At 49.1% G+C, this 16973-nt stretch overlaps 1 protein-coding gene across 3 annotated transcripts in view; it reads right to left on the bottom strand.

Moving 5' to 3' along the window:
- Positions 1 to 15747, bottom strand: part of NF2 (NF2, moesin-ezrin-radixin like (MERLIN) tumor suppressor) — an 855245-nt gene extending 839498 nt beyond the window's left edge. The window contains exon 1 of one of the 3 annotated variants that reach the window (XM_069619277.1): positions 15211 to 15747. In XM_069619277.1, the coding sequence (XP_069475378.1) occupies positions 15211 to 15324 (114 nt within the window). In that variant the 5' untranslated portion in view covers positions 15325 to 15747. The remainder of the gene's footprint in view (positions 1 to 15210) is intronic. The other 2 variants (XM_069619276.1, XM_069619278.1) reach the window with 2 other exon arrangements.
- Between the last annotated feature and the right edge of the window lie 1226 nt (positions 15748 to 16973).

The following is a 16973-nucleotide window of genomic DNA, read 5'->3' as shown; positions in this document are numbered from 1 at the left end:
CTTAGGTCGAGTATATAAACTAAGGAACTCGCCCTACAGGTCTTGTAGGATTTTAAAGAATTTACAAGGCCTGTGTGAGGTTGCGCTGTCCTGTGCTCCCGACAGGCCGACATAACCAGGCCCTCAGGCCCTTCATTAGCAGATAAAGAGGTTGTGATGAACCTCCAGATAACAAATGCGGGAGCAGAACCGGCATATGTCTTGGGGCAGGAGCCCACCCACAGGAGCAACACGCACAACATTGGCCCAGAAAACGCTCGAGAAGCCCCGGTGCAGACGCAGAGAGAGAGCGTGCCGGCAGTGGTCCCTTTCCAGGGCCCAGTGAAAATTGACGCCGAGTAACCAACAGTAGAAAGCAGAAGGCGAAGCAAGTGAGAGCAGTTGCCAGCTGAGGGAACACAGAAGCCCAGTGTGCGTCTGGAGGAGGACCGCACCCGGACAGTAGAGGTGAATGGCGGTGACTGGGGAGGTGAGCTCTGCCCCCCCTTACACCCTCTGTGCCCCACACATATGCCCAGTGACCCGGGGGCGGCATCCTTGGGGCCCGGGAGACCTTACCCCCAGGATCTGCCAGCACAATAAAGGGAGCGAGAATGTGCCCCCCCCCTTCCACCCTCCGGTATATTCTGAGACGAGGGGGCATGCGGGTGAAGACAGTGGACAAGCCGAGAGGGGGTGCAGCGGCACACGGCTTAGCCCCCTCCTCTCTATCGCGCTGGTGCCAGCAGCCATCTCAGCATTAAAGTACAGCCTTCCTTGTGGATACAGAGGAGTTACTGCATAGAAGGATTTACAGGCAGCGATGAGGGGGGGGGGTTGCAGAGGTCGGGCGCTGGTCTCCCAACCTAAACACTCAGACTGGATTGACATGCCTCGGTGAAACTAGAGACAGTTGGGGTCACATCACCTTGCAGAGGCTGTTGGAGTGGGTAACAGGTCATTTGGTCGAAAATAAATGGTCGAAATTTTTTTTTGTTTGTATTTTCACATTTATTTTTTTGGGGGAGGTCCCCGCCCCAAACCCGTTTTTTTGCTAAAAAACCCTTTTTTTTCCCCTAAACGAAAACCTGAAAAATATATATATAAATTTTGAAAAAAAAATTAAATCATTTGTCTTTCGGCCAAATTGCGTCGACCATTTGTCTGTCGACCAAATGACTGGACAGCGTTGGAGTGGGTGACGCCCCAGCCACCCCCAGAAGCCTCCGCTCCACGCAACGGGTTACTGGGAATCAACCTAGCCGCAACTCATCTTCAGTGCTTATCCGTCGCAAATAGAGGTCATTGGGGTGGAGGGCCCCTTCCTTTACAACAGGGCCAACAACAAGGAATCAAGCCACGCTCGCTCAGTGACTTCCAGGGGGCACAGAGAAGAGAAAGTTTTACAGATGCCAGGGCCCAAAGGGGAAGAACGTCCAAGATGCCCACGGAGACGCAAGGAGGGCAATTAGAACATTGTTGGCATCAGAGTCAAGAAGAGAACCTACCTGTGGACGAGGGGGTCCCATAAAGAGAGTGCGGCTAGAGAAGAGAGACCCCATTACATGGCCTTGAACAAAGAACTATTGCTGGAACGTGTCAAGGGATGAGAGGAACGGATGGTGACCTCCTTCCAAGACCAGCCTTCCGGGACCAGCTGGAGAGAATGAAAATGAGGACCTACGCAGCTCCTTACAGGAAGCGCGGCAAGAAATAACAGAATTGGGCACCAGAGTAGATGTAACTGAGCGTGGACTGACAGAGGTCTGCAAAGAAGTCAGACAGAACAGGGAGGTCCTGGAACAGGTTGCCAGGGCCACTCACAATCTTGAGCTGCAGGCAGAGGACCTGGAAAATCGAATTGTTCCCGAAGGAAAAACATCAGGGTGAAGGGTCTTAGTGAAACGGTCCAGGACAAGGACTTACAGCCAGAAGAGGTGCGGATAGACTGGTTACACAGAGTAGGACCCAGGAGACCAGGTCCGGGTGAAGACCACGAGATGTCCTGGCAGCTCTCTCCTCGTGCACAATGAAGGAGAACATATTGCGTGCAGCCCATACCTACCCAGACATTAAGCTAAAAGGGACTCAAATTCAATTATTCCAAGACCTGGCATTATTAACGCTGCAGAAACAGAGAGCAATGCATTCAGTGACAAAAGCCCTTACAGCAAAATAAATCCCCTACAAATGGACATTCCAGTTTGGGTTTCTCTTCTCGTGGGAGGGCAGAGAACTACGTGTGAAGAGGGACTGGTGATCATGCATCTGGGCATCTGGAAGATGAAGGCGAAGACATGTTGCAATCCTCCAACTTATCAACTACAAAAGGTCCCAGACCCTAGGAATGGTCGAAAAGTTGGGGGTCGACGTGGCAGCAGAGATCTAAAATTAAAAGGGCCCCCGGGCAGATTTGGTGAATCAGGCCATCTGGACAAGAACTGACACTCAAGCATGGGCTCCTGTGCTTGATCGGTTAGGCCTTACGGGAGGAAGGGAAGTCGAAGGTCCATATGGAATCTACTAGGGGGCATAGTGTGCCCCCACAAAAGGGGACCCGGGGTCACATTCAGTCCAATGCCCAAGGACAGCATCCGGGGCGATTCATGATAACCTTGACCCAGTGGGAATTTATGGAGCGCCTTATCTAGGTTACTGATCATGGAAGGAACCCTAACAGAAGAGTAATGTGGATTGCCATATTGTCTCAGAACGTCAGGGGGCAAAACTCCCCTGTGAAATGCAAGAAAGTGGAAGGGTAGGTGAGGCGCAGTCAGGCAGACATAATCCTTCTACAGGAAACTCATAATAAAAAGTCTGATAAGCCAATCCCCCGTCTCCAAAACATTACACACTTATATCAGGCAAATGCTCTGGGGAAAACCGCAGGGGTACATGTGAAGGTCATACAGATAATGGCTGACCATCAGGGGAGGGTCATATTCGTCGTGGCACAGATAGGCCATAAAAAGTGACCATGGGAACAATATACGCCCCTAATGTGACACCCTGTTGAAACAGGAGGGGTTTGCGGTTGGGGAGATCATTCTCTCAGGAGACTTCAACCTCGACCCAGACCTCAATAGGAGTGGGAGAGGTAGCCAAGGGGGGGGACCCCATCGAACCTCCTTAAGGAGACATTTGGGAATCTAGGCAGTCTGTAAGGGGGAAAGAGAGAGGCTACACATGTTTTTCTCATGTATACCAAATCTCTTTCGAGAATCGACTATATATGGGTGTCGTCAACTATCCTGGGGAAGGTAAAGTAGGTAAATGTGGGAGCGATTGCAATTTCCGATCATACCCCAATGACAGTCTTCCTCAACAGATAGGGACCAAAGGAGTCTGTGGGCATGGACGTGCCCTAAGGTATTAATAGCTCTCGATTAGGAGAAAGCCTTCGACTGGGTCAAATGGCCTTTACTGTACGTGGCAATGTAATGCATGGGGTTGGGCCAGAGGTTCTTCAATATTGTGATGGCAGTTTTAGAGACCCATTGATGCGACTCTCGATTAACTCCCAATTATCAAACAAAGTACTAATCACCCGGGGAACAGGACAGGGATACCCCTTATCGCTGATTTTATATGCAGTTTACCTAGAACTCCTATTTATATATCAGGTTTGGTGACAAGGAGCATAAGCTTGTTTCTTCGCTGACAATATACTGATGACCTTGACAGAGCCCAGCACCTCAATTTCCGCTCTAGTACGTGAACTCTCCACCATGGAGACAGTGTCTGGGCTGAAAGTAAACCAATCCAAATTCGAACTATTAAGGTTGAGGTCCCCAGATTCTCAGACGGAGGATCTCTCCCCGATATCACCTTTTAGAATGGCAAAGAATACGGTAACCTATCTGGGGGTAAATCTAGCACCCACTATCTCTGGCCTTTTTGGGGCAAATTATCCAGTACTACTCGCTAAAATAAAATTAGATCTCCAAAAATGTACCCCCATGCGTATATCGGCGGGGAGGATAGCCACAATTAAAATGATCACGCTCCCACGACTACTAAATTACTTTCAGACACTTCCCATAGAGGTCCCGCTTTCATTTTTTAAGGCACTCAAAGTCATATCGCAATACATCTGGCACACCAAGTGGCAGAGGCTGGCTCTAGCGCTACTGATGGCCCCTAGACAGGAAGGGCGTCTGGGCCTCCTGAATTTCTCAAATTATTATGAAGCAGCCCAGCAACGGGTGACGCGTGAATGGCTCACGAACGAGGTGATGAGGATGGACCGGGCAGCGGCAGCCACCTCCCTGGAGGGACTCCTATGGCTAGAAAAGCAGCACAGGCCCCGGAATGTGGGACTCAGGCAAGTATTGTCAGTGACATGCAATATATGGGAGCATCTCCTTAGGCAAGGGCACTTGACCAACAGTCCCTTCCCATTCACCCCAATGTTAGGGAACCCGCAATTTTGTCGAGGGATGGCCCATGGAGCCTTTAAGAGATGGCAGGCAGTTGGATGCAAGAAAGTGGGCGGTGTCACGGCTTTTGAGGGATGTAAAAAAGCAACTTGCCCTGACAGAACGCGACAGGGTGGAATACAATCAGCTGAGGCACTGGTTGAAACAACCAGAAGTTAAAAAAGGTAGCACATAGGGATCTCATGCGTTTTGAGAAATTCATCACAACACATACAGGGGAGAAGCAACTAGTAGCTCAATTGTATTCTATCCTACTAGGGGAGGGGGAGGACCACACTTACATGCAACGATGGGACAAGTCCCTGGGGGATGAGGTACCAAGAGCTTTCTGGGAAAACCTGTGGGACAATATACCCAAGCTCACTAGATCTATTCAACTTAGAGAGGCTTGGTGCAATGGCACTACGCTCCCGAAAGACTGCATGCAATGTTTCCGGGAATAGCGCAGGAATGCTGGAGGCGCTGCTCAGGGAAAGGTGGGAGACACGTGTGGTCAGACTGTCCCATGTTGAAACCGTTCTGGGGGAGGTGAGTGGGCAGATACAACAAATGATTAGCGGGCCCCATCCTACTCCCTGAGGGAATGGTTATGTGGCCTATCAGACCCGGAATTCCAACTCCCTACGTAAGCACGGCGCAAAGCCTTCATGATCCTGGTGATAGCGGCCTGCCTGGTACTAGCGGGGAAATGGAAGCAGAAAGCGCTCCCAACGAATATTAAATGGTTACATAAGATTTGGAGGATCATTGCAATAGAATGGATGGCCTTCGGGTTACAGGGGATATGTGACAAATTATGTCAAGATTGGGGAATGGTAATAGATTACGTTCAAACCGATTATGTGCAACAATGCTGCCCCCAAAATCAGAGGATTCTGGACATAATGTAGAGGACTGGACGTTCCTAAGGGGGTTAATACCCATGCAAACCAACGTTGAAAACGATCAGGCGTGGGGATGGGAAATGGCAAACATTAATTAAAAGGTTTTGTTGTGAAGAATGTTTACAAAGTTCCTCTGTTGTACTCAATTGACGCACATTGTAAATCAGATTACGATGGTGAGAATGATCATATGCTAAGCACAGAAGCAAGAAATGCTGCATGGATTCCATTAAGTAATTACAAATTGGGCAAGTTTTATAATAGGAGCAAGTGGTCAAATACACAATCTCATTTTAATGTATAGCAATCACGTATATGTTCCCTTAATGCGGCTAAGTACTTTGCACATGAAAATTCAGTTTTCAATGCCAAATACGACAATCCTGTTGCCAAAGACAGGCATGCATCAACCTTTCTGCCCTCTGCCCACTCTCTATAGGCAGTTAAAATTGCTTGCTTATAGCCACAGAGGTTGGATTAAAACAAAATTGGCCTAAATTTAGATGAGCAAATGAACATTTAATATAAATGTACCCACGGTAGTTTATGTGCATCCTCACAGTTCATTACATCTCTCAACGAATCTCTATATTTGCACAATTTGTCCACAATCTAGCCAGGTAAAACAATGGCTTCAATGGTATATTGGCTTCAATGGTATATTTTCATCAATAGTAGTCAGTCCTAGTTCTAGGTGCATCATCACGTTAGAGCAACCTATAGGAGAAATAGTATTTTAATAAACTATTTTCTTCGACACTTACATTGGTTTACTTTGCAATATTCCTAGAGCTCTGCACCTTACGTTGATCGTTGATGCAGCAATAACTTGTGATTGATACACTTCCATTGCAGCAGAATGTTGTTTCCAAATGATCAACCAAACTTTTGAAACGCATTACTTTTCTTTGGAGTGTGAAATTGGCTTTGCCGACATGTTGGTCCCATTTACCATTACTGCTCAATCTGATACCTAGAGAATCGAAGAAAGTTACTTCTTTGCCCACACTGTACAACTTCGGTTTTTGCGGAGCGAAGGGTTAAGCCTTTACTATTGCAACATTGTGTCAATTGTGATTTTAATATCTTTAGTCCACTTGGCCTTTGCAAACTAGAATAATCCTCTGTTGGGGGCGCTGTTGAGCAGCCTACAAAATGGCTGCTTAGCTCTGGAGCTCCGTGCCTGGCCGCTGATTATCCGGCAACATCGGCGGTTCCTGCCATAATCCTTCAGTCTCATCTGGCCCCCTGCGTTGCTGACTGCCTGGGCTATCTGCACATCTAATCCCGAAGCGAATCGGACCCCCTAAGGCCCCCAACTGACTACTACGCTGTGCCTCGTTGTGGCCGACTCTGGGCCCGTGGGGTGTCGGTGACCGCTGCGAGCCGGCCTCTGGAGCCTCCGTTTGATGCCCCGGAACTTGTGCTTCCAGACCCACCACTTGATCCGGAAACTCGCCCGCTTCACACCCGCAGCCTTCTCGACTGGACCCGGGCTGCCGGGGACTCCTGCCCCTCGCGTGTGGCGTGTGGCGGCTGCTCGCCCTGCCGGTGGGGCGCTCCGACCCTGCGCCGATTGAGGGGAGCGTGCCGGGTCGCTGCGGAGGCCTGCGCGGCCCTCCCTTGCTCTCTGGACCCGTGGCGTGGATCCCGCTTTGACTGCCTGCGGGTGCCCCACGTGCGGGCGCTCCGACTCTGCTGGGCCGCTCGGTGCACGGCGGCGCTCCTGTGCTGAGTTCTTCCCGCTTGGAACCGCGGCCTACAGGTGAGGAGCCCCCCCCCCCCCGGACTGCCTGATAACGACTTCGATCCCCGCGGGGCTGTAACCCATTGAGCTGCTCACGTCAACGAGGGCCTCCCGGTGGCTGTGCAGTTGGGCCCCCTGAGGTTGGGACCCCTCCATGATTCAACCAACTGGATGGTCGGTTAGCTGCATATCACATAATAACTGGCTGCCCTCATTACGCCTAGTTTAATCTGCTGACACTGTTACACCTGCTGCGGACCCTCCATTGCAGTGGCTCGCTTCCTCCTCATCGCCATCTCCCCCCGCGGCGCGACCACTCAGCACCCAGGCCCCTATTTCCTGCAATGTCGGGCCGCTCCAGAGGAACTGCCAAAGGGGGTACCATTGATAAATTCGCTAAGGCGATTCCTCGAGCTGAAGCAGCCCACATGTCGCCCCCGCGAGAGAAGCTTGATAATGACACTATTCCTGGGGTTGTGGCGCCAGATCTTACCACTCTAATGGAATCGATGGCCAAAAACTTCGCCTCATTTCACGAAAAGCTTGATGACATCAATGCAAACGTTGCCTCACTTAAAACTTGTGTAGATCAGGCGGGATCTAGAATCACGGAGGCCGAAAATAGAATCTCCACCAATGAAGATGCCATACACACGCTCCAAGACACTGTGGCCTCCTTGTCGCGTGACATGAGGAGTGTAAGGGCGAAATGCGATGATTTGGAATCACGTTCCCGCAGGAACAATCTGCGCATCATCGGGGTCCCCGAGAATGCTCTCAAAGGCTGGATGGAAGACGCCGTGGAGAAATTGCTTAAGGACCTGTTGGACAACCCGGCCCTCTCCCCATATTTCACGGTGGAGCGAGCTCACCGGGCCCTATCACCACGACCCAAACCGGGCGACAGCCCTAGGCCCATAATAGCCAAGATTCTCAACTACCGCGACAGGGACCTCATCCTCCGCCTGTCGCGGGAGAAGGGTAACCTACGAATGGAGGCCCATACCATTAGAATCTTCCCGGACTTCTCTGTGGCGGTGCAACAGGAGAGACGTCAATTTCTCGGCGTCAAGAAACTGCTCAGGGAGCGCAACGTCCCATATGCCATCCTGTTTCCCGCACGGCTTAAGATTACCCATAACGGCAAATTATACTTCTTCACCGTTCCAGAGGAGGCGGTAAAATTCATCGAGATGCAAATACCGCTCCACAATCCGGAGGACGACCAAGCTGGTGGCATCTGAACACGCACTGTGTGGCCCAACGGATCTTACTGACTTTGCTGATCCTTGATGGGTGATATGTTACTGGCAGCATGATTCTGTTCACCGTGATGTTGTGGTTTGCTACTGCATGCATTTATGTCGCGGCCTGGCTCCCGAGGGCAGGTGCTGGTCACTCCCTTCTGCCGGATCTGAGGCTAACCAACCGCCCCGGCCTTTGGCCCTGATTGACCGGGGAGGGCGCCCTTGGGCTCTGGGGTCCGACCCAGTAATCCGCCCGTTGCAGTGGCATGCCCCGACTTGCACATGCTGCCTTTGTTATGCTTAAATTGACGGCTGCGTGGTGTCAACTCATCCCACTAAGGCACAGCCGTGCCCCGTGCCTTTCAGGTGCTCTGTTTACATGAGGCCTAGGGATCACACTGAGCAATGCTGGCACCCCCTACTAATCTGGAATCAGTACTCATCATTGCACATAGTTCTGGTATGCTCACTACAATGGTCACCTCGGTGACACACTCCATGGGGCCCAACTCATTTTTGATCCGGCATGCCCTTAATAATCATCGCCACTTGTTACTTACATTGCAATGCTCTGATGCCTCTGCGACAGCCCTTGTGTCCCATTGGCGATGAGGGGGGCATCCACCACGAGACTGCTGTAAATGTTTGTATTGTAACCGAATTGCTATGACGCATGTATTGATCCCTGTCTCCCACCTAAACAGGCGGGACCATACATTGCGTGACCGCCGACACTGCTCGTCTTGTAACGGAACCATCTGGTTCCAAGCGTGCCTGCACGGCAACGGCGCACCCCACTGCGATTGCATTGCTCTTGGATACACCTCTGTTGTGGGTTAGCCCCTGTTGGGCTTTTGGACTGTCTGAGCCAAGTTGGGGATGGCTCAGCTGCGCACAGTTCGGGGAGGGTGATGTTCACACTACTAATCTTGGATCGGTGGTGAGGGTGGCGGGCGGGAATGGGGTGTTATTTCAAAAAGGCACACGAGGTTTCGCGGCGCGCGTACTGAAGGGCAGCAAGTGCATTGTCAATCCCAACTCCTTGGGCTCACACTGTCACTGGACATGGGATGTTCACTGAGGCGTGCATTGTGTGATTAGATATTTACCAATGAGATGTCTACCGTTATAATGTCCTGGAACATCCGGGGATTAAGTAATCACACCAAGGCCCGCAAAATCATGGCCTATGCTAATAGGCATAACTGTAGGGTACTATTTCTACAAGAGACACACTGCAATGGTCACATCCCACAGACCATGGCCCCATCATGGGGCACCGCCAGATTCTTCACCTCTTACTCCTCCCAGGCTAGGGGCGTACTTACCATGATCCACAAATCAATCAAATTTATATTGCATAAAAGCTACATAGATCCTGAGGGACGGTATGTCATATTACACTGCACTCTGGTTAAAGAGTATCTTCTAGTCAACACTTACTGCCCAAACATAGACTCTCCTGAATTCTTTTACGCTGTGGCCACCGTACTGCTGGGCTTCGCGGGAGTACCAATTATATGGGGAGGAGATCTGAACCTTATTCTGGACATTGTCCTGGACAGAACGGGAACTGCTACCAGAGCTCTGTCCAGTGCTGCTCGTCAGTTACGCAGCCATATACAAACACTAAACATCTGTGACGTCTGGAGGACACTGCACCCCCAGCGGCGGGAGTACACCTACTACTCGTCTGTGCATGACAGCTCGTCTAGGATAGACCTGTTCCTGGTGTCAGGGGAAATTATGGGCAGAGTTGGGGGCTCATGGATCCTGCCTCGCACACTATCAGACCATGCCCCAATCACAGTCTCGGTGGAACTGGGGATGCCCATCCCGACGTTTAGCACCTGGCGTTTTAAATCCGAGGCCCTCAAAGACATTGTCTTCAAGGCTGAAATATTAGCTGACATTGAATCTTTCTTTGAGTCCAACTCTCTTCAAGATACATCAGCCGCGGTGCGATGGGATGCCTTTAAAGTTTATATTAGGGGAATGTCTATCTCCCGAGAGGCTGGGGTTCTGAAAGCAATAAGAGCTGCCCTCGGGCGCTCTGAAGCGAAGCTGAAACAACTGGAGCTGCAATGCTCCACGGCTGCTGACCCCGGTACACTTGCCCAAATCAGTGATGAACTTCAGATATATAACTCACTTGCTACCAACGAAGTCCAATACTTTAGCCGCCCACAGGCCGCCAGGAAGTATGGGGAGGGGGACAGACCCGGGAGAACACTGGCAACACTGGTAAAAAGGGAATCTGGCCTGACGCAGATTACCTCCATCAAAGATCAACATGGCAACCCACAATGGGCGGACCAACGTATATTAGACATATTTGCAGAATTTTATAGATCCCTCTACTCCCAACCTGCCGAACAACACATGCGCGAGCTCCTTGACCAGATCCCCACCACTGAGATATCCTCTCATACCCGGGACCAACTGGACTTCCTGATTACATTGGACGAGATAGTGACGGCCATTTCAGACCTACCCAAAGGTAAAGCCCCGGGTCCTGACGGGCTTACCACTGAGTTTTTCCAAGAGCACATTGCTATTCTGGCCCGTAGGCTGCTCGAGGTTTGGGACGAAGCACTACGCGTCTCCATCCTTCCCCCTTCCATGCGTGAAGCAGTCATCACAGTGCTGCTCAAACCTGGTAAACCTGATGATGAATGTGGGTCTTACAGACCTCTTTCCCTTATGAACCTTGACACAAAGATCTTTGCTAAGATCATAGCGAACCGCTTTCTGCCCATCATGACGCACTTGGTTCACGAGGACCAGGCAGGCTTCGTCCCCGGTAGGTCTACCTCTCACAATATCAGAAGGTTGTTCAACGTCATGTCCCGCATAGACCAGGACGTCAAGGCTGTAGCAGTCACTCTGGACGCTCAAAAAGCCTTTGACATGGTCTCCTGGAACTATATGTGGCTGGTACTTGAAACTATGGGCGTAGGCCCGAACATGATCGGGTTCATCAAGTTACTATACACTTCCCCTATTGCAAGAGTAAGAGCTAACTCACTGACATCTGACCTCTTCACACTTTCCAGGGGCACCCGACAGGGTTGCCCCTTCTCCCCGATCCTTTTTGCACTAGTGATAGAGCCGATGGCGGACTATGTCCGTTCACGCCACGCCCGCAAAGGAATAAGATTGGTCGATGATCCTGAAATCATCTCTCTATACGCTGACGATGTTCTGCTGTATATCAGGGAACCCTCGGCCCATCTTGACCCTATACTGAGGGATATCACTCGCATTGGCACCCACTCCGGGTTTACAATTAACTACTCGAAGTCTGAGATCTTCCCTCTCACTAAATCCACCACACAACCCACCACCGAATATCCCCTCCGTTGGTCTCCGGATGGTGTTAAGTATCTGGGTGTTCAAATATCCCTAACCAATTCCACCCTGCTCGCCAATAATTACTCAGCTGTAGCACAGTTAGTCGAGGCCAAGCTCTTACGGTGGCGCACCCTCCCAGTATCCATGACAGGTCGTCTCTCCCTCATTAAAATGATTTTGCTGCCTAAGCTCCTCTATACTTTCAACAACATACCCGTGTGGCATGGGATGGAATATTTCTCTAAACTACATGCACTAGGCGCACAGTTCTTATGGCACTCCGGTGCCGTACGCAAGAAGTGGACCGATATGGTGCTTCCATACAAACAAGGGGGAATCTCTGCTCCGGACCTGCTGCTATATTGGATTGTGGCCCAGGCCCAACACGCCACTCATTGGTACCCCGGTTCTCCTGCCCGCCCACATGTTAAATTGGAACGACTGGCAGCCGCCGGCACTAACATAATGGCCCTCATACTGCATCAGCACTATACGTCTGACTCCCCCATAGATCCTATCAGCGCGACCCTATATGCCTGGGCACGCCTGTTGTGTCTGACATCCGACCCTTTCCCTTACTATAAATGGCTCCCGGTTTGGGCGTTCCCGGGCCTGGAACCCACGCATGACACTGCTCTTGCCCGTCACTGGGGCACATTGGGGTACCAGGCATTATCGGACTTCTATCCGGAAGGCAGGTTCATTGATCCTCAAACATGGAAACAGGGGCACACCAGATCCGCTCTAGAGACCCTCCAATACTATAGGCTCCGAGCTGCGTTCCGCACCAGATGGCCCTCATTTCCAGATGAGCCCCCTGATAATCCGGCGATCGCATACATCACTAACTCGGGCGGCGCTCGCGGCGTCGTCTCCTCATTGTATAAGATCCTACAAGACATCACCCCGATCCCAGTGCTCAGGGCACGCGACGATTGGGCAACTGAACTGGGCCTAGAAATACCCGATGGGGTCTGGGAGGAAATGTGCCTACACACCCAAAAGGTCTCTCTCAATTTCCGTCACCGGGCCATGCAATACAAACTCCTAAATAGGCTTTACTATACCCCGCACAGGACTTCGAAGTTCACTCGCACCATGGTGCACCCCTGCCCGCGCTGTGGAGTAGAGGGAGCTGACCATCTACATATGTTTTGGTCCTGTAATAGACCGTCTGACTTCTGGGATAGCATCCTAAATATACTCACCGAGATTATCGAATCGGTGGTCGACCCTGATCCCTTAGCAGTCCTTTTCGGAGTCTGGAAAACGGAGGACACTAGACGTCTGGCTAAATTTTTAAACATAAGCTGTATGATAGCCAAGAAATGCATACTCCAGAGTTGGAAAAGTTCCTCCCCTCCGCCCTTTAAGAAATGGCTGAATTTGCTTACCTGGTCACGAAACTGCGAGTAGGAATACCTGTCCACGCTCCCAGCCCACTCCCGCCCCAAGAACATCTGGGTTGAATTTAACACCTATCTTAACAAACAAAGTGAAACTACACCCACAACTGACTTGCCCCCTGCCTCACAAGGGACACCCCCTACACCATGAGACCCTATATCCTCTGCCTAAGACTCGCCCTGGTGCTATTGCTATGTCTACTGTATTATGATTACTGTGTTGCTCAAGTATAATATGTCATACAAATGTGTTGCCTTGATGTATGTGCCTTGTGAACCTCTGCCGGAAAAAATAAAAAAGTTTAAAAAAAAAAAAAAAAAAAAATCACATGTTTTGCGTTAAGACAACGCCGTTTACATTGTATCAAAGTCTATCAATTGAATGAGCTATGTACCATAATCCATAGGACCAACATCCCAAGCATTGTTGTACATACTGGATTATAAAATCACTCAAAAATAACTGCCTGCATGCTATGCATAAATTAAACAGGGTATGCACTCTATATGACCCACATTTAACTCTAAATGATCAAGCCAAACGAATTACAACAAAAAACATTAGAATTACAAAGCAAACAAGAGCAGCATCATGTAACGTGTCAAAAAAATAAAACAAATGGGGACTTCCTATGCACAAAACATACAACCCAAAAAGAAACAAGACAACGTCATGCTCTTATAAAACATCACGCCAGTACTCAAACAATATAGGATCAACTGCTATGCAACTGAAATCGTACACTGACATTCGTCCTTTAGTAAAAACATATCCAAATAACACAAATACATGTACATCATCAATCACTGCGATTGACAATTATCGCCAACAAATCCTCAAATAACATCCTAATAAATGGTTATCTTCACTAAAACTTCCAACAAGTAGCATTAACCCATTCATGGCTGTCAATTACACATACGTAAAAAGACGGCTGCGCTTGTCAAACAACTGGTCAACCTAAAATAAACGAAAATGCCATTTTGCTTCAATTTCAATTCCAGATGGTACAATATCCCATTTTAAGAATAGTGACAACAGGAAAACAGACAGACAAATTGTGAACTGTGGTCTTGAATTAAAATAAAACATTCAAAGAAAACTACTACAATTAATGATACAGTCAAGTATCCGTCTCAGGGACATTAAACACACAGGAAATCGTGTCACCATCGCAATTCAACAAACAGTGGACATTATGTCGCCTAAATCTGATAAAATTCCATTTGGTACAGTTCAAAACTGCCAACCAACCCACCGCACTCACCTGCACACCGCCTGCCGTGCCCCTAGGTCCTGGAAAAAAATTATTTCCTAATCGCAGACATATTTGTTACGTTTTTAAGGGAAGTAGACTCTGCAAAGCCTGCTTCCCTCAAAAATTAAAGAACGTATCAGCAATAAACAACTTTCTTGGACTGTCAGGGTAATAACACTGCGTTTGAGCCTACGTGGATTGCCATTACCGGTCCTGCTCACCCACGAAAGAGCCATTTAGAAATCAGTTGATATCAATGACAGGCAAGGGCCATCTAGTCTATTTAATAATTTAAAAAAAGTACACAGGAACATAGCAGCGTGTTCCCTGCACCCATACAGCTCCCAATGAGAAGTGTGGGTCCGTCATACCAGCAAGGCAGGGCTAGTCAAAGGTGCTCTACCACTATTACTTCCTCGTCTGAAGAGTAACTAAGGTAAACATGCATCAATGGATTACAAAATCCGTACCATTTAGAATCTAAATATATTTATGCTCGCCTAAAAAAATTCCCCCATTGAGAATGGAAATTGCTTCTACAAACCTTAAAAAGAAATTATTTGCTGCCACCTTCAAAGAATACTCCAACTTCATATCTTACCTGGAGCCCTGATTGTAGTTTTCCTGCAAAATTATATACAAACAGTAGCTAAGAGAGGCAGAATGATCCGCTTTATCAAAAGATCCTGGTATGGTATACTAGAGGGAAAAGAGCTTAACATTATTAGTGACAAAACAGATCTAACCGAGCCCTCAGTTGAATTAACCACAAAGAGGCAACGTTTAATGAAGTCACTATACATTAACCAATACCTAGCGTTATCATTTTAAACATCTGTGCTACAATGCTTTTGTAATTCAATAGTTAGGGACTTATTTTAACACAGGACCATACCTCACAGCTGAATTCCATCTCAGCGTCCATGGTTATGATGCGCACGGTGAAGGTTTTGGGCTGCTTCCTCTTCAATGAGCTGAAGCTCATTCTCGATGCAATCGTGCCAGACATCCCATGAAACGCGAAGGGATGCACCCAAAGAGAGCCTAACTTGTGAGTGCCTATACCCAGAAGGGTACGAGGGAATCAAAGAATCCCAGACACAGTTGTTGTGATGTGTGTGTAGCCCTTTAAGGCGGGCGCGTAGTTATGCGTCATAACGTTAACGCAATAAAGAGGGGTTCGCAGGCCGGAAGTATAATGTGGAGCTCACGAGCGACTAAACGGGATACCTGCACAGCTGATGGCAGGACGGCTATCAGGGTTGAGTAGTGACCCCGCGGCGCGGCTTCCGTCTGGCGCCCGGCTGCTGGTGAACGACAGCCGCACACAGTCACTATGTGCGGTATGAAGCGATTCGAGTCCCCCCTCCCCGTGCACGCCAGTGAGCGGGGCGCAGGAGAGCACTGTTCAGAAGCGTAGATGACAACTTTTCTTCTTTCTATTTAATGTGGGCTTTACCGACACTCCTATGTCACGCCCTCCAAAAAACTGTATTTGCATAACCACACCCACCAGCATAAAAAGAACACCAGCGCAAATGGCATTAGCATTGGGAACGAGCGCAATTCACTTTGATTTGCCGTTTGTAGTTGTTTTTAATAGTATACATTACGTGTATTTGCCCAAATAGAGGCGACCGCTCAGTTAACTGTGTTTTACATTAGCCTGCCATGGGAGCACTTCATCTTATTTGCATCACTTAAAAGTGTGTATTGCATTTGGACTTTTGAGTGGTGTGTAGCTGTGTGTTTGGAGATGCTAGGGAGGCGCGCTTAACAAATTGGAGTCTTTCCTTTCTGGCCGTGATTGGAAAGGAGGAGCGTTTGTTTTGGCAGAGCAAGCACATGCTTCAAATACTCCCCATTTGCACGGAGCGTGTAGCTGTGTGGAGGTACTGGGGAGGCACGCTGAACAACTTGGAGTCTTTCCTTTCTGCCCGTGTTTCGGCCCAGGAGCGTTTGTTGTGGCATAGCAAGCCCAAGCTACAAATACACAACATGTGCGTGATGTGTAGCTGTGTGGTGTTCTTTTTTTTCTTCTTCTCTATAGCGCCACTATCCCATAGGCCTCGGGGCGCTCACAGAGAAAAAACATAGAAGACAAGACAGAGGGGACCTAGTCATCAGAAAAAGGGGATAATCCAGTGAAAGGTAAGACGATACGTTGGATAAATTGATGTTGGAGGTGTGGAGGGACTGCCCCTCTACTTCTTAAAGAAGGCTGTCTGTTTGGGTGAGTAACCTCTCTCCCCTTGACCCAGCTGAACCCCAACTTGCTTTAATTTGCAATTTTACTTACAGTGCCTCTACATACAGTCCTGTTGGAGAACTATGGCATTTTCCTTATGCTCTGGAATGCCTTGCCAGAGATTGATTCCTCAAGGTGCGGTTTTATTGGTAAAAACGTAAGTGATGGGGAAAGCTTTGTGTTGTAGTGGAACCCTGGTGCGTGTATTTGTGCCCAGGTTTCCACGTTCTTGTCAGTTGGAGAGCTGAGAGAGTGGCTGTGTGGCTGAGGTTCGTCCTTCAATAAACTCACTGTTTCCTTACTGGTAACTGTGTCCTCTGCCATCTTCTCATTGATGAGTTCCTGGGATCTCCTAAGACAAGCCTCAGCCTGACCCCCGAAGGCGTGCAGTGCTCGACCGCAGCTGGGAG

Source organism: Ambystoma mexicanum, chromosome 10 (genome assembly GCF_040938575.1).
Source record: "Ambystoma mexicanum isolate Mex_15411 chromosome 10, UKY_AmexF1_1, whole genome shotgun sequence".
Classification (NCBI taxonomy): Eukaryota; Metazoa; Chordata; class Amphibia; order Caudata; family Ambystomatidae; genus Ambystoma; species Ambystoma mexicanum.
The sequence above is the reverse complement of the archived record's forward strand: the minus strand, read 5'-3'. Positions and strand labels throughout refer to the sequence as shown.